Below are 19,712 nucleotides of genomic sequence, written 5' to 3'. Positions count from 1 at the left end.
GGCTATGAAGCATCGAATATCTGGAGGGTATGGTTTCCACGTAGAGGATCCGTACGATCAGTACGAGATGTTGTCTTTGATGAAAATGTGTTCTTCAACGCTCGAGAGCTAGAGAAGGAGTCTATCAGTGACATCCTAGAGTCTATGCCATGGGTTGTTGAAGAAAATGAGGATATCGACCACGGCACCTTTGCCTCCGGAATAAACCTGGATATTCCTCAACCAGTCAACGCGGGCTCGCAGGTGACGGAGCCACAGAGCTTGGATACGCCTTCCCAGGAGAAAGAAGCTACTTCGCAACTAGTGGAGACTCAACAAATGATGTCACCGTCACCCACGCCTCCCGTTCAGCCAGCGCAAGCCTCAGAGCCTCGTACGGCACCTAGAGACATCGTGGGAGATATCTCATCTCGCAACATTGTGTCTGGCTCACGCAGGCGAAGTTCCAGAGACACTAGTAATCTAGCCTTCTCAGTGGACGACGACGAAGAGGGTGTACTCGCTGCCTTCGCAACTGGCCTCAACGGATCCTACTCACACACGAGAACACACCGCGATGATCTACCCCCAGAGCCTCAATCTTGGAGAGAGATGTTGAATCACCCGTTTAACGAAGGCTTCCTAGCAGCTGCTGGACTTGAGGTCAAAACCATCGAACGGAAGGGCACTTTTGAGGTTATACGGCGTCCGAACGACCGTGGCGTGCAGGTCCTCCCATTGAAGTGGGTCTTCAACTATAAATTCGATAGTGACGGATATCTCGTGAAATTAAAGGCGAGAATCTGTGTGCGAGGAGACCTCCAGAAACTCTCTACAGAAGAGAAGTATTCAGCTACACTCGCCGCACGGACGGCCCGCGCCGTCCTCGCCTTGGTCCCTGCGTTTGACCTTGATACACATCAATTTGATGCTGTCAACGCCTTCCTAAATAGCTTGCTAGACGAAACGGTGATAACAGAGATGCCCGAGGGTTTTAGGCAGTCTGGCTATTGCTGGAAGCTACTGAGAGCTCTCTATGGCCTACGGAAATCTCCGAGGCTCTGGCAGCGCGAGGCCTCAAGGATCTTGACCCAACTAGGTCTCAAAGTCGTTCAAGAAGACCTCTGTCTCTTCGCAGCAGACGGTATCATTGTGTTCTTCTATGTAGACGACATAATTGTCGTCAATCACCCATCTCAGCGCCAGCGCGCGGCTGAGATCAGAGAAAAGCTTAACACCGCATGGGAATTGAGACACATGGGTGAAGCTTCATGGTTCCTTGGGATTCGTATAGTCCGTGATAGACAGCAGATGGCCCTCTGGCTCTGTCAGGACTCATACATCTCCTCTATGGCAAGCAGATATCACCTTACCACCCATCGTCGCTTTGATACACCCCTTGCGCCAGCTACATTAAAGCCGTATACTGGGCAAGCCACAAGTGAACGGATTAAGGAGTATCAGGAGAAGGTCGGCTCCGCTCAATATGCAACCACCATCACACGGCCAGATGCAGCCAAAGCAACCTCCACATTAGCTCAATTCCTCACGAATCCGGGTCCGGACCATCTAGAAGCCATCAACCGCGTGATATCATACCTCTATCACACACGCTTCCACGCCCTCACTTATCGCCCACGCCAATCCGAGGAGGATGAAGCCGTTACTCTCTTTAGTGATGCCTCGTTCGCCGATAACCCTGACCGGAAGAGCTCGGAGGGATATATCTGCAAGATCTTTGGAGGACCTGTTGACTGGAGAGCTGGCAAACAGCGCACGGTGACTACTAGCACAACCGAAGCGGAGCTGCTAGCGATCTCTGAGGCTGCGAGGACTATGAGCATGTGGAAACGCCTCTTTGAGGCTGTTCGCTTTGATCCAAAGCACGAGCTTGCTATCCGATGTGATAATCAACAGACAATTCGGCTTCTCACCAAGGAAGCTCCTCAGCTGCGGACGAAGCTACGTCATGTTGATATACACCACCTCTGGCTTCGTCAGGAGGTCCAGGCAGGCAGGATTCTCATCAAATGGACTGAGACGAAGGGTATGGCTGCGGACGGACTCACCAAGCTATTGCCACGTCAGAAGCATGCAGAATTCGTTCAAATGATGGGCATTGAGGATATTGGAAATCTGCTAGATTAACAAGAAGAGGTTGGAATTGTGCGAACGCTGGGGGGTGTGACAAACTAAAGGAGCGGTCAAATACCGCTATGGCCTTTTGGGATAGGCTTGTTCATCGTTCACCCAATTTCCCCTAGTATTTGTATGGTATTCGGGCTAAATTCGGATACGGTGTCATAACACGCCAGAGCACGGACAGTAGACTCCAGAGATCGCTGAACCGATCTACACACCTTCAATCAATCATCAGATTCTATTGGACATGTGCAGTACTAGCCAGTACATTAATTCCTCATCCTGACAAATAATAATAATAATAATAATAGTATAGTATAAATCCCCAGCTCTCGCCTCCCTCTTTTCTTAGCTCCTCAAATCTCTGCCTCTCGGATTTTTCAGAAATGGAGCCCCCTACTGAGCAAATTTTTGATAGCAGAGATTTATTAATTGCCTCTGTCCGTCAGCATGCTCTCTCGCAAGGTTACGCTGTCACTACTATACGATCAATCACAGATAAGTACATCTATCTTGGTTGTGACCGTGGTGGCACGTATCGTGACCGAGTGAATATACTAATATTGTGATCAGGACCTCCCGCTATTCGATACGACTGATTGGCGAGCAAGTTACAAAGGCTAGAAGAGCTACAAATCTTGCTCCTTTACCCCCTTGTACTAATACGTTCACAAGAACAATGGGTCTTCCTTGTGCCCATCGGATTACTAGGTTATTGGAGAGCAATAAAGCTATCCCATTGACAGATATCCACCCATTCTGGCGAACTGGGCTTTCTGAAATGGAATCAGAATACCTTCCTCTCTTAGAGCCTTTCCAAAGCCTAAAAAGCGGAAGTGGGATCAATTGGAGCAGAAAGACGACAGCGAGACTATGAATAAACGGAAGAGGGCACCCTTTAAATGCACTGCATGTGGTAAAGTTGGGCATACACGAAGGTCATGTAAATAATACGGAGAATGAATACCAATACAATCACATGACGTTTTCAATTACCTAATCATGGATATTACGTAATTAGGAGTGTCCGGAACAAAAGTGGGAGTGTCCCTATCAATTCCCTTTGTCATCCTGGATCTTAGTCAGCGCACCCCATTTTGCGTGTGCTTGCTGGGAAGATAGAAAATGAGACAGACAGTGACACCGGAGGGAGGAGGCCATTCGTTGACCAAAGTACATCTGGTTACGTGATCAGAAATGGGTTAGAGGTCACGTGACCTCCTCTGCTCCTACACACATTAGCTAGTCTCATCTGTAGATAGTTTCTCTCTTCTTCACGCATCTATCTATTTTCTAGAGTGTCCTACATCTTCATAGTAGCACATCTCTCACATGCCATAACCATAAAAGAATTGCATGGAAACATTATCAGGAATACAAGGGCCATCCAAGTGATAAGGCTGAACATCAATGGTTGGGCCTCAAAATCAATCTCACAAAGCTTCTTATTAGTCCGGGTGCCCTCTTTCAACCAGATATCACCCGCATTGCTGCCCACGGTGCCTCTATTTGAAAAGCCTTCGAGCAAGTCTGGGGTCCACTTCTTTTTGTTCACTACAATATGATAGGGAGCCCAGTGGCCACACAAAAACAGCGGCCGCAAAGCATCATACTATGTCAGGAGTTGGCCGCATGAGATCTCATCTCTTCGAGTGTATAACGAACCGGATCAACGGCCCGTACTTCGGACAGCCCATATCTGGGTATGGCGGGCTGAATCGCCTGGTCAATAATGCACACTAAACAGCCACAGCTCGGGAGCCTGCGTGGAGGCACAATCGGCGGCGCATTCAGTTGCTTGCGTATGAGGGATCTCTTCCACTGTGGAATGGTGCGTCTTCTAGGTTTCGCTTGTGCCTGCCTGCCTTGGCTTGAATATGACACCGCTTGATTGTCGACTTCGGCGCCGGCTTCGACCAGAAGCGAGATGACTTCCGGTTCGAATGTTGCTGGGCACGGGAAGTCTATTTCGGCACCTTTGTCCAGTAGTAGCCGAGCAATTGTTGCGTAGCCGTATCGACAAGCGGAGTGGAGTGCGCTCATGTGGTTCTCTGCTGGGGCATTGACATTGGCCCCGTGAGCCAGCAAAAGCTCGACAACTGTATGGTAGCCTTGTACACATGCTGCCCGCAGCGCGGTATGGTAAAATCCGCCTGGAGTGTTGACGTTGGCCCCTCTATCCAGAAGTAGGCTGACGATATCATCTTGTCCGTTTCCGCATGCTGCCTGCAGCGCGGTATGGTATACCCCCCTTCAAGGTTGACATCGGCGCCCTTGTCCAGGAGTAATTGAACAATAGACGCGTGTCCATTCCCACATGCCCTATGAAGTGCAGTGCCAGTAAATACCCTATGTGAGACGCGGGGATACACCTTGTACACGTTGTTTTTCACCAGCACCAAAAGTAACATCGACACAATCTCATAATGGCCATTTTCAGACGCCAGTTCCAACGGGGAGCCGAAGGTTCCTGGTCCGCCAACGCTGGCGCCGTGGTCAAGCAGCAACTTGACAACCGTACCGTGGCCCTTTGCGCATGCAACCGCTAACGGGCTCCCATAGAGTTCCGTCGATGCATTGAGGTCGGCACCGCTTGAGATAAGTCTTCCGAGGGCATTTTTGTTACCCCGTTCAGCTGCTTTGTAGGCGGCTAAACTGGCCGCCGCACGTTGTGCTTCGTCTTCGCTGAGAAAGGTAAATCTTCTACCTGCCACAACGAGAGATACATGATTTTTGTTGTAGCGGCTCTTGGACTGGAGTGCTCTCTCGTCGGCTGCGAAGGGGATGTCATGGCCTGACACGCTGTTGTCTGGACCGCATACAAAGTCTCTGTCGCTCTCATAGCCGCCTCTTCGTCTATCTGCGCCGCCGTCGTGCGGGAACAGGACGCCCTCTAGCCACGCTCCGATTTTTGCATTCAAGTTTCTCGGATTGTGAGGCTCGGGCTCCGCTTCCGGGACGGCGTCCTCAACTCGATTTGGCAAAAAGTCGTGCTTAGTAAGCTTCTCCATAGCTGCAACAATGTCCTTTCGTTTAGCCTTTGCCAGCCACTTGTAATATGGTATGGTAAGTAAGTCGCTTCGATCCAGACCGGATTCCTCGTCGATCCACGTACGTGCAGCAATCTCCGCCATCGGGTCATCGGCAACAACGAGGTGAGACTGCGGATACAGTCCTCCGTGCATAGCTCGTATCTTGGTTGCAAGTCCCTCCTCGCCTTCCTGCAAGGGTACCAACCTTGAGGTCTGGAATTTCGCTTTATACTTGCCCGTTGATGTAATCACATCCGGCAATCGTGTGCAAGACGAAAACAGGAGGTCTGGGTACTCCTTTCTTAGTGCCAAGCTGACGTCAATCATGACTCGGTCCACGCGGCTCTCGAAGACAACCTCTGGTTTGATCAGTGGCTCACCGTCTAGAGGATTGGTTGCGTCCAGAGGCTTCGTCCGGTCGTATCCTAGCCCAAGACCGCTGTGGACAATCTCAAGTATGAAATTGTACGAGTTGGGTCCAATCCGAATAAAGGACTTGACTTGTTCGAGGAAGATATCATAGAGATGTTCGTAGCTCTTTCTGTCATTCCCATGCCGTTCCTTGGGTTTTGTCTTCCCCGCAAGCTTGATCAGCGGATCGGCATAGAAGACCATTATCAAAGGAGGAAGCATGTGCAAATGCCTTAGGTCAAAGTAATTCCGCCCGTAGGTCTCCCTGGAGTTTCTCCTGATTTCGTCGTGAAGATGATCGAAGGAGACGAACTTCTCATTGTACCCCTTCAAGATTGTTGACTGGAACATGCTCCACACCAGGGTTTTATGTGCGCCCTGGGACTGAGCAAACTGAAAAGGCACTTTTGCAATATGGAAAGAGTAGTAGGGGATCCCCCTGGCAAAGTCCTCGTCTCTCAGGTCGATCTGAAGGGTGCGGCCGACAGGCCTGAGCTTTTCTTCCCACAGCGTGTTGATCAGGCCAAGCACTTTCTCATCCGTCTGCAGGTATGAGCTGGCAAAGTCTGGCGTAGCCATATTCACTCTCCGCGTCACAAGAGGTGTCGTGATGATTTCATGGAAAGAGTAGCTGTCCCAGACTTCCTTTTTGGACGTGACGCGCTGCGGACTCTTGTCATGGGCCACGAAGGCCTTGTCTAGTTTCTCCAGGAGAAACGCATCAACCTCGTGGAGAAAGAAGCCCTGGTTTATGCCATTCTCAATCGCGCCCGCCGAATTGTCAAGGATGCCCAACGCACGTTCGTACAGTCCGCGGTGGCAGAATACGTAGCCAAACTTGTGCTTCAGCTCCGACTGGCCCGATAGTGATTTTATATGGAGGTCGCGTGGGCAATAGCGCTGCCTTTGGGTTTCCCAAGTATATCCCTCTGGAAGCCTAGGATACTCTCTGTGATGTTTGAAAACTCCCCGAGCAGCAACGCCCAAAGGAAGCCCGTCTTGTTCCATTTGGTTTGCAGAAAAACTGGTCGGAGACGATCAGGATCGGAATACTTGCACGGTGACTCGATTATAGATTATGCAGTTGGTTTAGTTTCGCTACTTCCATGTTCGAAAGAAGATAAAACCTGCGTGGTCTTTGGGTGATTTGCAAGTCACCTGGGAACCTAATGCTTCAGCCTTTTGTCAGTGGAGCGGAGAGCTTCGTTGCGCGTCCTGTATCATGCGGCTGAGCCTGCATGTTTGCCTCATTATGGTCGAGCGCGTGAGTTGGAATTCCTTTTTCAGGGTTGCATTGCATAGGACGCTACCGAATCGCGAGGCGCCAAGGATGTTGGAACGAAAGGCTGCGCTAAATAAATGCGCAAACATTCGTTAAGTGGTTAATCGACCTGAACCCGTGTGTGATCAGACTCTCTTGGCTTTAAGGGAATAGTCAGCCTCCCACGTTGCAGCCTATTTTCGTCCCTTTCCCCACCCTCCCCGCCTGTCCCGGCCCTTGATGTTAAGATGAACGGGTGCGTATGGCGGAGCCTTGTGCTGCAGTCCCAAATCAGGCACAGCAGACCCACGACATATTACGATACAACTAAAAGCAGACCAAGTCACTCTTTCGCAGTTTTGATTTTTGATTTTATCGTAGCCAATATCCGTGGTTTTCCACACCCAATGGACATTCTCGAACCCGCTTGCGGGGTTCTCTCGACGCTAGCCGAGGCTATACAAGACTGCCAACAAGACAGAAATGTGATTCCAGAGTGGAAATCTGAGGACGGCTTCTGTTCCAGTTTAAAAGCAACGTTGGAAACCATTATCGACTGTTCACCAATTGATGGGAACTTCATATATGATCAAGAGCTCAACCTGTTAATCCAGGCGCTCCTGGAGCCCATCTCTTACTTCTACAACGTTCTAACGCCCCACTTACTCAGCCTGGAGACAGGGCCTGATCCCCACGGTTCCAAGGAAGCTCTTACTCAGTTAATGAAAACGGCGGTTATTCCGCACGTTAAGACACTGAGAGAGCGAGTATACAAATACTTGGATGGGGTCAACACGTTGCTCCTCTTATACATCATGTAGGCCATTGTTGAACGCCTTTCGGGTAGATATTCATTGACAACATTTATAGCGATGTGCTGTCCAGCGAGCCACTTGAAGTGATTTCAGAACAACAGCTTGCCGAATTACACAGCATAAAACAGAGGGTCAAGGCTGGAGCCTTGCAGGATTCTGAGCATCAAACGAGACTCTTCTCAGCGGGGAATTTGAGCATTGCTGGACAGCAAAGGTGTCTCATGTCAATGCGACATGATGCCGAACATCATTGGCGATCGGTGCAACTGACCATTCATGGAGTCTGGAGTAAGTTCAAGTCCCACCTGAGCGGGTCTCAGTACTGACCGTCGAAAGGCATTGCTGCGAGCGAGGGTGATGGTAGTCTATCTTCATATGAGAGTAGCTCTGCAGTCAGTGGTGGGAGGGCTGAAGGAAGCCCAATCGGACACCAGCGCGACGCAGATAGCCGTATCGAGTTCTACCAGCCAACCCGTACTATTAATGCTGAGACCCCGGCTCATCAGCACTTTCCTCCAACCCAGAGTCAGGGGTATGGCCCAACGACTCCCACATCTGGAGGCTCGGGGCGAAGCATTGACAATTCTGGCGCGAATACTAGCCTCAAAATGTCGTTAACGGGTATGGTGCGCCCTGAAATCAGGAGAGAACAAGTCGACTCAACCAACAAACGGGGAAGTCAGCCTCCGTGTCCTACGACGCATCAAGCAGCACCAGCATCATCTGCTTGGGGTAATTCAATCGAGTTAGGAAATATAACTAAACCAACAAGCACCACGGCAGGACGTCAAAATATATCGACTTCGCGAAGCGGACAATACGAGACCCGGCAAGAAACAAGCAATGGTGGAGAAGATTATCTTCAGCATTCCAAGCAGCAAGTGCAGCCGTGGCTTGTGCCTGCTGAGGGTACGTATGGCGCTCCTACTCAGCAACAGCCGAGCCCCAGTTCTCCACAGCAACACCACCAATATCTCAATAACCTCCAGCCAGCGTATCGTCGCGACATCAATGGTAATGGCGCTGCCCAGCCATTGTCCATAAGTACATCAGATGATAACCGCTCAAAAGCTGATTACCTTGCGGCAGGCGCAGGTGGCGGGGCGATACTTGGGGCTACTGCTATTTCCATGGCTGACTCAAGCGAAGATGAGAGTGTTTCTAATGAGTATGTTGACGACGCGATAACCGAGGTCACTGCTACTTCTTTGCCAGACCCAAACGAAGATGAAGATTTCTCGAATGGGTATGACGCAGACGGGTGCTGTGGGTGTGGAGGCAATGGAGATAATAATGCAGGTGGTGAGGATGATTTTTCTTGTTGTACTATCATGTAAGGGTGTGTAATAAGCAGCGGGCTATTTTTTCTCTCTCCTTAAAGACACAAATCTCGACATCAGGCCCGCAAACACTGCCCTGGTGCTCGTTGAATAGTCCTAGCCTTGCAGATACAAAGTGATCAACTATATGTGCCCCTTATAACCAGGCCATGGTCATTTTTCGTTCTTACTTATTCCATGATCATTACCATGAGAGCCAATTAAAATCTGTCCCTCATATATAAGTCCCTCTAGTATGCTGCTCTGTGCAGGGGCAGTGCATTTGGGTTGCTGCATGGTAGACGGGCAGTGCAACCCAAGTGTTGGCCCAGGCCTCAGCCTGATATTATCTTCTGATATATTAGCAGCAGGAACACCACCAACGTGGACCCTCTCCTCTATCTAGCACATGAGCAATCTACCTCACATAAAATCAGATTTTCTGATTCCTGTCTTGCCTACACCATGACTATAAGAACTCTTTACTCGTACAAGCCAATCCAGCACAACCAACTACGCCTATTGAAGTTTGTTTCAGATGGAATTCATATATCTGCTATTCTCGAGGCTTTTTCGGTTGAAGAGCCGCTCCCCCCGTTTCATTCTGTATCTTACACATGGGCTTCCAATGGAGCTTCCCTCGCAAAGTCCTGGGCTGTTCAAATAGAGAAACAAATGCTCCCGGTTCTGGATTCCCTACAATCCTTCATTCAGACCTTGGCATCCAAGGATATGCTGCTCGACGGAAAATGGTGGTGGATTGATTCAATCTGCATCAACCAAGACAATCTGGAAGAGAGAGCGCAACAAGTGCAGCTCATGCAGCACATCTATGTACGAGCTGAACAAGTCATCATCTGGCTGGGCGACGAGTCGAGTGATAGCAACCTTGCCATGGACTTCATCAGGTTTCTGGATAAAACTGCCCAACAAAGACTCAGTGTTGACAACCTGCGCACCATGTTACAGACCGAACAGTATTACCCTCAGTGGACAGCGCTGACGAACCTTCTCGCTCGAAGATGGTGGTCTAGAATCTGGACCGTTCAGGAATTCGTTCTCCCTCGAAGTATCTCCTTCTGGTGCGGCATGCGGAACGTCAGCAGGGTCGCCGTCTGCCGCAGTATATCAATTGCCGACAAATGTACTTCGATCGGCATCAAGGAAACTCCTGGCTTCACGCACGGAAACAACCGGAGAAGAGTCTGGGGCTTATACAAAGCTGGAAGGAAACCTGGAGCTACACTCAACCTGTCTATTTTGGCATTAGCCGCCTACTTCTCCTGCATGAATGCAACCGACGATCGCGATCGGATCTATGGTCTCATGGCCCTCTCGATCGATGGGTCACTGCTCGACGTCAATTACTTCCTCAGCAGCCAAGAGGTCTACTTGCGTTTCACGCAGGCTTTTATCGCACGCCACAAGTCATTGGATATCATATGTTTCACTTCGCTGTTCAACGCGCCTGGAAGCACTTTGCGACCATCCTGGGTACCTCACTGGCAGAAAACAAATCCCCTGGTGATTCCCCTAATGGTGAGCCAGAGTTGTATGACGCATATCGGAAACCTCCGGACTCCTAAAGCCCTCGCATTTGACCCCTCCATTTGTTATTCGGCTTCCAAGAACAGAGCAGCTGAGTACAAATTTGAAGGCTCGGCACTATTCGCTCGCGGGGTCATCGTTGATACTGTCGATGGATTGGCCGGATCCAGGAATTTCGACTTGGTCCAAAGCTCTGAAGGGAACGCCATGGAACCGCCAAGCTTTCCTGGCTCTACATTCTACAGCTCATCAACGGAAATTCTTATGGGCGTGTGCAGAAGTCTGGCACTGGACCGGAAAGACCGATATTTACGGTACGCTATGCCTACTGCAGAGTTCTTTCGAGACTTTGTCGGCCTATTATCAGCGCTGGTGCTGGTACCAGAACAGGACTCTGCCACCGAAACTCCCAAGGAGCTTCAGATATGGTTTGACTGCACAAGATCTCTTCAAATTCACAGACACAACTTTGAGAGCATCCTGCGCGACAGCAGCCACCAAGCTGACATCGAACCCCCTGGCCCAGAGGGACATAGTACTCCAAATCAAGACGAATACTATCACGACACATTTTTCGGTCGATTCTTCGATACAGTTGTAAGACTGTCGCTCCGTCTGATGGTGAGTCGCAACGGACATATCGGCATGGTATCGGAGAGAGCAATGAAGGGAGATCTAATCTGCGTGCTATTTGGTTGCAGCGTTCCTGTTCTGTTGCGAAAGTCTGAGCAAGACAACTGTGTCACTTTCGTAGGAGAGTGCTTTCTCGACGGGTGTATGGACGGGTCAGCTTTGGAGCGTCCTGAGCTTATAGAACGAACGTTCCGTATCCGGTGATGGTATGGGAGTTCCAATAGGTTGTCATGGGATACACCCTTAGCCTAGGAGGGGGCCATTGCGTACACGCGCGGTTGTGGCTGTGTGGGAGGCTTCCTGCCCTTATATGATTCCCTATTTCTAGTGTCAATTCCTGGTTTCCTGCTCTCTTCCTCGGCAGTTCGTTCTCGTGTTTGTAAGGCAGAAAGCCTTGCATCATTTAGCAAATGACGCGTATGTTGACTTCACTAAATGCTTTCTTTGGCCATCTTACAGCATTCCTCGCATCTTCCAGGGCAATCAAGTTTTAACAGGATGTTCATCGCTTGCTTTCGGTCTTTGCGGCTCGTGATACCCTAAGGCATACTAAGTTTTGTTCTTGGTAGTTGTGACGAATGTGACGGTTGAGATAAATGAGATTGCCATGGGTAGCATCCATGACGGGCATCTCTCACCTACCGCATGTTGGGCCTCACAATACAGGTGGTAGTGAAACTGCACTATCTGGGTTGTATGAGACTTGTCTGAAATGTACGGGCGCTCCTGCTATGATAGCTCTCCATGGTCGAATTATTATTAAGATAGCAGTTCAGAGTGACGACGCGCTTCCACAGCAGGCAGGAAGGCCACGCCAGATGGATGCCCAGCCACTGAGTGCTTTGGCCTGAAATGCAAACAAATGGATAGTGATGAAGTAAAACCCACAAAGTTTGCAAGTCTGTTGAACTGCGCAAAGGTACCAGGTCTTTCTAGTGCCCACCACCTACTGTTCTTTCACGCGTATCGATAGTGAACGCTACCTACCCAGGTGAGCCAAGAAAAGAAGCACAGCATTCCGCAGTGTTGACACTATCACGGAACGGCACTCCCGGAATACCCAATCAGGGCCGTTTTCTGCCGATACTCTTTGGGGTCTCGCAGCCTTCACCATCAAGGTGGAACCGTCCTACTAGGGGGATTTGAACAGTTTCTGCTTCTAGACTATCACGTTGTACATCAATTCACTATGGTCAATAATGGAAAGCCCTTGGAATATTGATTAACCCATTTGCTCAGAAAGATTTTATTAACTATGAGACGGTGACTGAAGATCACAAATGTGGCTGGCAGGTGGCTAGTCGTCTTGAACTGGGGGCCGGTGAAACTATGACTAATGATGATGATGAATTCATTTGCCCGATGTAGCTCGCTCTAATACATGCTACTATACAGGAGTGCTATTAGGCCTACCGACAGCTTTAAGGTGGGTGCTAGCCCACTGAACGACCGTTCTATAGGGCTCACTAGGTGAGCCCCCTAAGTGGTCGTTCGAGAATGACAGGTTATAAATGAGTCGAACTCGGTTATATAAATATAAAAATAAAGGAAACTTAACGAACGTCACCCTCCTTTATCTAGGGCTAATTCCACTATATAACTCCTTCCCTATACTCTTCGATCTATATAGCTATACTTACTATCGGCTACCGCTTATATACTACACATAACAATGAGACGGTGAATAGCAGGCCAGAAAAGGCCGCTTCGGGGGCCGTTTTAAGCCTCCCATTCACCGGCGACGGTCTTGGCGTCACGTGTATCTAAGGCCACGGCCAATGTGACCTACTGCCACTTTCCTCTCTTTTTGGCCGTTGCATGGCGCCTAGCCCCGCAGCGACCTCACTGGAGTGTCGGCCGTTCCTGGTCCCACTCGTGATACTGCGGCTGCGAGCCCGTTCCAACCAGGGTCCGGAAAGAAGGAGCCATTCTGGCTCCCCTTTCAGCACCTTTTGAGCACCTTTATTCCCTGGATTCCATAAATATCGACCGCCATGACTCCCGACGTTCATTGTTTCTTCTCGCTCGCCAGCGATCTTCTCATCATCGCATCTGTTTCTCCGGCAGAACACTGGTGTTTCGAGTGGATTCTATACACTCTTGATCAGTTCCCTATTCCCTGCCGGACACTGCTCCCACATCATGCCTCACCTTTCGCGTCCTGATTTGTCAGACGATGAGAGTGACGCGAGCTCAGAACTGCCTGAGATCTTCTCGAACGAAGCCTCAGAAACCGATTCGGCCACCACATCTGGGGATTGTGATGACGAGGATGAATCGGAGTCCGAGGACGATTTGCCCATGGAAGACGAAGAGAAGCAGCTTCCACCGGAGCACTATCTCCAGGAGGCAGAGTGTCTCGATGTCTCCCAGCTTCGGCAAAAACGCTACAGCCCAAGAACCCAAGACAAACTGGATGAGACGCGGGACTATTGGGACAGGTGAGAGCGTGCTACCCCCATGGTTTCTCCAATTGCACTTGGCTAATTATCCCAGGTTTTGCGAGGGCGGAAAGCGGGACCCTGTGGAATGTTTCTTCTGGCTCTCTGACACAGAGGAGACGATCCGTTTTTGAAAGCTCTCTTTTCCTGGCGCTGTGATCAGCGGAGGGGGAAGAACGGGCGACACACGCCAGGACTGAAGTATAAAAGCTCGCTGGAGACATTCTGGAAATGGTGGCATCTGGTCTACAAGGCTGAAGTCGGGCATGGACTTAGTAAAGATACGATCGTCAAAATCGAAGATGTGAGTTGTTGGTCCGCTAATCGGTCAGACTGATCTGTTTATGGCTGACAGCCCATAGGTGCTTGCGATAGTTGCGACTGAGAAAAATCTCTGCTTCGATCGGCGACCGAAAGCGACCATGTATATTGAAGATGTGGCCGAGTTTGCTCGAGTGGTACTGTCTACGACGGAGATGACTTTCCCTTGTGGCTGGTACCGGATGCAGCTCCTCCTGTACTGTCAACTGGCCGCCATCACTGGCAGCCGGCCTGGAGCGCTCTTGAACCTTCGTTACCGGGACCTCATGTTGACCCTGGTACGAGATCCAAATGGCCACCTTCCTCGGCTTTTCATTTATATGAGGCCGGAGTTCACAAAATCATTTCTTGGCAAGAAGGAATCGTAAGAATATTCCCCTAGCCCTGAATCCCTCGTTTATATCCATGGTTCTATTCACCTTGCCCTGTCGTTGTCCTTCCATTCCTCTTTTACTCTCCTCACAGCGATACGAGCTCGAATCAGGTCAGCTTAGCTGATTGCAATAGGAATACCTTCCCTATCCCGGAGGTCATTTTTGATCCTACGCTGGTCCTTAGCCCGCACGTTTTCTTGTTGGGCTTGCTTTTTCGAATCGGGGCATTCAAGACGCTTTCTAAAGACGGTCGCGTGATGAACTGTCCAGAAAATTTGTATAGTCTTCGGGTTTTGAATGGACTTGGACAGCAGGAGTTGAAGTTGAGACCGGAAATTCTTGATCAATATGTTTTTTGTCACGCATTGAGAGAACCCAATGGGATCCGAATTGCCCTGGAACAGAATCTGACAGGCGGGTGGCTACGTTATCGTATGAAACGTGGGGGCGAAATTACGGGCTTTGAAGAGGTCACGAAGCCCTATGGCCTCCGGTACGGCGCGGCGAAAGCATTCAATGATAGTCGTGAGTGGCCCTTGTTTAGACTCTGCGCTCTTGACTAATAAGTCCATACTATACAGCGGATGTGTCAAATGAACTACAAAATGTGATGCTCCAGCATGCCAGCATTAACACATTTGTTCGGCACTACAGTGTTGGTATCCACGTCGATGCTCAGGCAATTGTCCGAGGCATGCCCGCTCAGAAGCAGCTCATGCGTTTTGCCTGCTCGATGAGTCGGTCTATCGATCCGCGCAGGCCATATAGGCTAGAAGATTCGAGCTCTGTCAATCAAATCCCGCGTGTGATTGCCATGGAAGAGTTCAAGCAAGCACGAGAGCAGGCCCGGGACGCGAAAAGACAAACGTTTGAAAATGCTCAGTTCGCTCTCCAGCGCGAGTTTGGTGATGATCCTCCGCAGAAAGGGTCAGTTTCTCATCGTCTGCGGAAACTCCACAGACGATGGGTACTGCAAAACGCAAAAGTGGACAAGTTACGTAAGAAATTTGAACGTGCAGAGGAGCAGTATAATCTTGCTGTACGTGATTTGCGAAACGAAAAAGGACGACAACGCAATCGCTTGATTCGTGAGAACTTGGAGCGGTATAAGAACGAGCAACCGGTGATCGACAGCGAACGGCAACTATCCGGAAAGATGGTCGATGAAGAAGTAAAGGTCGCTTTAGAAAGCACCGGCTATATGACACCACAGCATATGACCCTTATCGACACTGTCCTGACGATGCCGGGTACGACGGTTGAGAAAGAGTATGAGCGTCGAATTGCTGCAATCAATGCAGTGATTGCGGTATGTGATGCAGAAGAGGGCGCACCCTCGCGGCCTCGTGTCACCCAAAAACGCTCCGCCGATGCTGCCAATATGCCACCGGCTGCCGCCTTGCCTAAAAGGCAGAATCCAATCCCTTCACATAAGAGCGACGATATGTTTTCCCAGGCTATCGCTTCGGTTTGCGTCAAATCTCCAACAGAGAGACCAACGATCTGCTTTATTTGCCTTGGTAGCCCTATGCTGCCACAAAGCGATCGCATGAGAACGTACAAGAATTCTGGATCTCTGAGCCGACACTTCGTCAACAAGCATATCAAGCCGTTTCCAAATGACATGCGTTTTGGGTGCTCTATCTGCGGAGAGAAGTTGGAGTCGAAGTCTGCGCTACTGAACCATGCAGAAAGGGTGCATGGAACCGTCTCCCGCTCTTCTAGAACAGCTCTTGGTATGGCATAAATACGAAATAGTCTCCGTTTTCTCACTTCATGAAGATGTTACCGGAGTTCAGGGTTATGGGTGCGATATTTGTTATTTCAGCTGGGATTTATAGACTTATTTGGGTTTTGGTAGAGCTGGTCTTTGCCGTGTGACAAGAATGTTTGATCTTCGCTTCCACGAATCTGGTCAATCCTGGGTAAAAGACACTTTGTAGTCACGGGGTATGACCACATGTACTGTATCACCTTTCTCGTGTTGTGGTCTTCATTTCTTTACTGGGTGTAGCCGTTCTAAGCATAAGAGTCGTCTCCTGGCAGGCCGCGTCTTCCCTTTATTTTCCCGAGCCACAGTTTCCTTGGAGCCTCAAACTAGAGATAGGCCATGTTATTGACGGACCGACGAGGCCACCAGTGCACCTGTCTGTGCTTTATTTCTAGGCCTTTGGTATGGGTTGCCTTCTATTTTTGAAGCCTATAAGCAGTCGCGAATTACGAGTCCGAATCATGAAGCTGTAGTATGGTATCACAGCTAAGAACTCGATTGCAAGCGACAAGTAAAACGGGCATCGGTCTCCGGGCGTCTTCCAAATGGCGTTATACACCCCGTACCTTACGGACAATTTAACGTTGTTTGCCCGGATACTGGAAACTACTAACTTGTAGTATTGAGGACGACCAATTGATAATAAGATAATTGACCTGATGATCTATTGTAATGATCCACAGTCTATGTAATCGCGCCAGGCCCATCAACACCCTCCTGGTATTGAAAGCTGTGTGTGGCACGATTACTGTGTGTTACAACACAGTTATTCCGGTATGATGAAGATTACCATACAAAACACACAGAGATATTCGCCGGTAATGAATAACCAAGTGTGACAATACGGTGCGGGGAAATCACAGAATTTCCCCCATCGCAGTTGACTCCCAATTTTGCCACCATTGAGCCAACCCTGAGCCAACCCTGAGCCTACCCTGAGCCAACCCTGAGCCTACCCTGAGCCAACCCTGAGCCTACCCTGAGCCTACCCTGAGCCTACCCTGAGCCTACCCTGAGCCTACCCTGAGCCTACCCTGAGCCTACCCTGAGCCAACCCTGAGCCTCGGTGCTCAAGGAAGACATAGCAAATACAAATTCCTATGTACTCACTGTTCAAGTTCAACATTTTAGATTCTGTTTTGTTTTGGGATTTTTTAGAACGTGTGGTTGTATTTTGTCTCTGTCAAGACTATAATGTTCTTTGATCTCAATCTGCTCAACTTGAATAATATGCGGCCTTACATAATGCTGTTTACCATAAGATCCAGCGAGCTACGAGAAATAGACGTGATAACGCTTGGGCAGAATGGTTCGCTATGTCTAGGTTTCTTAACACTTGTTGCATACGGGGCTATAAACGCAATTCACACTACAAGAGAGCAGAGCAGCTCTTGCGAGAATGACTAGATCATCCCTCGGGCGATGCTTGGCCGCCAACAGTGGTTGCTACTGGATTTTAGCAAAATACGATATGTTGTTAGCAAAACTTACATTTCTTAGAAAATCAATCGATCCTGCCGTCTCGGTGGCGGATAAGAAATCCACCGCAGCGGAATCAATTGGCCAGCGCTCTAGATCATTCACGCCAACAACGCCTTCATCTTTGTCATATTTCTGCATGAGCCGCATCGTAATTGACGGAAGCGCGGCAATATATGCAGCTTCGGATTGCTGTGACGTGCAATCTACACAAAATTCTAGAGACGCTGTCATTTGTTAGCCAGACAAAGCAAGAGAGGTTCACCAACAGACCTATTTTGATGGTCCCGTCAATCCCGAACAGTATCTCGTTACACGCCAGAGACTGATGCGCAAGGCCAAATAATGCTAAATAGCAGGCACCGTCGAGGATCTAAAAAGTCAGGACAGCTCATCAAACAGACTACGACGGGCAAACCTGGAAGATGATGGATCCCAATTCTGCTTCGCTTGGATAAAGTGTGGGAGTAATCACAACATGCGCGAGGGTCAACGGCAAGTCGTCAACCAAAAAGAACGCAAGCTCGTCGTGCATATAGCATTCATGCAAGGTGAGGACGTTCCTATGCTCGAGACGCCCGAATTTGTGGATTAATCTTTGAGCGTTCTGCCTCCGGTATGTCCGGATGGCAACCATGCGAGACGGACGGGTACGGCGCGTGGCAATCGTAACTTTCCCGGCAATCTCATATGTAATTACCTTCCGATAGGTATCCCATGGCGACTCTTGTCTTACAATCAAGACGGACGCAATATCTCCAACACCGCACAAGCGTGGTAGGCAAAGGCTCTTACGAGGCCCAGTGACAACCTTCGATTGACTGTGGCGGCGCAGTCCGGCAGCTTTCGTGGCGGCAGCCGTTTGAGTCTCGCAGGTGGTGGGTCCAAACATTGAAGTGGGGAGCTGGGATTGGGCTTTGATAGTGTCAAGGTCACATATCATGTTCTCTCTGTACGGCTTGGTTAACATGATGTGAGAAGTGTATTACTTCCAGTTTGATCAGCGCAAGCATTCAAAGGGAAGTGTGACCCTATTTATTTATACGCGCAGTGATACGAATTGGTTCTACTGGACCCCAATATCTTTTTCGATAATTTGAATGTTTTATTGTTTTCTCAGCTCAAAGATTATCGCAGTATGATCGACCGCCATAAGATGAGGCTGCCGAGCCACGGTCCCCACCTAACACTATCACCTGTACATATTGCGTGTTACGACAGATGATCAGCTGTTCAGCCCTCATTAATATAGCGCCTTGAGTCCACTGAGGCTTTGTTTCACACGAATCGACACATGGCCTGACTGCTCAGTATATTGGGCTCTCAATTAACTACCTCAGGATTCTGTTGCCCACAGCAGTACTAAATGTTAAAGGGATGTTATCCTCGAACAACATCTAGATTTTGTATGACCGAAACATTGAGGGTGTGATACTGTCTGCTTTCAAGTATCAAGGCTTCAGATATGTCAGACCATAGGATACGGCATTTTTCCGTTGCCTCTATCCCTATTGGTTATTATCGATCGAGTCTTGTAATTGCTCGGGCTTACTGAGAGGACTACATTGTCTACAATAAATTGTTCAACCCATCGTCGTACCTGGGATCTCATAGTCCATGGACTGATGGATCTGTGGCTTAGTAGATTCTCAATCAACAATTCTGAGTTACATGTCCAACCCATTGCAATGGCTAGTCATGCTACCAAGGGTAGCTAAGAAGAACGAGGAGCTTCTCAATCATAAAGCCGTTCCTCATCCGCAGCAGCACACCTCCGGCACTTGTCTTCTGGCTGTGTCTGTGCAGAACAAAAGCCGGGCACAGCATGTATTTCAAATTCTTCCCTCACAATAATCTCTTCGTACCTGCTCAGTAGCAATTGTGTGGCGAGGTGCATCGTGGCCCACTCCCTGGATGAAATGGTGTCGGAAGCTGAGATGTGATCAGATACCGCTTGTAGGTATTGAATCGTATCGTTTACCATGTTTGTACTGATTGCTGTAACGCTTACACGTCTCTTTCGTTGCATCTCTTGCGTTGCCAGTTTTCGTGAGAGGGTTGAGGATTTGGCTGCTCTCTTTTTCCCTTCCGGAGGGGATAGGTCTTGAGTTTCAGCCTTCTTGTCGCTATGAGGCGATGTAGAGTTCCTTGAGCTAGCAATAGAGGTAGCAAGAGATGTAGCTACA

The 19,712-nt window shown here is 49.3% G+C and overlaps 2 protein-coding genes across 2 annotated transcripts; one reads left to right on the top strand and one right to left on the bottom strand.

The window, feature by feature from the left end:
- Window positions 1–3,738: 3,738 nt before the first annotated feature.
- Window positions 3,739–6,572, bottom strand: N7446_012099 (ankyrin repeat domain-containing protein; the record flags this gene model as incomplete). The annotated part of the gene is made up of 2 exons (XM_058520841.1): window positions 3,739–4,312; window positions 4,369–6,572. 2 exons carry the CDS (start codon window positions 6,570–6,572, stop codon window positions 3,739–3,741), a joined length of 2,778 nt encoding a protein of 925 aa, XP_058367127.1.
- Window positions 6,573–7,232: 660 nt separating this feature from the next.
- N7446_012098 (HET domain-containing protein) lies at window positions 7,233–11,344 on the top strand (the record flags this gene model as incomplete). The annotated part of the gene is made up of 4 exons (XM_058520840.1): window positions 7,233–7,642; window positions 7,696–7,928; window positions 7,977–8,906; window positions 9,498–11,344. The coding sequence occupies 4 exons, from the start codon at window positions 7,233–7,235 to the stop codon at window positions 11,342–11,344; spliced, it is 3,420 nt and encodes a 1,139-aa protein (XP_058367126.1).
- Window positions 11,345–19,712: the final 8,368 nt, after the last annotated feature.

This window comes from Penicillium canescens (assembly GCF_028828765.1).
Source record: "Penicillium canescens strain IBT 15451 chromosome Unknown utg000009l_segment0_segment0, whole genome shotgun sequence".
NCBI lineage: Eukaryota > Fungi > Ascomycota > Eurotiomycetes > Eurotiales > Aspergillaceae > Penicillium > Penicillium canescens.
Note: the sequence above shows the minus strand (reverse complement) of the source record. Positions and strands in the feature narration are given on the sequence as shown.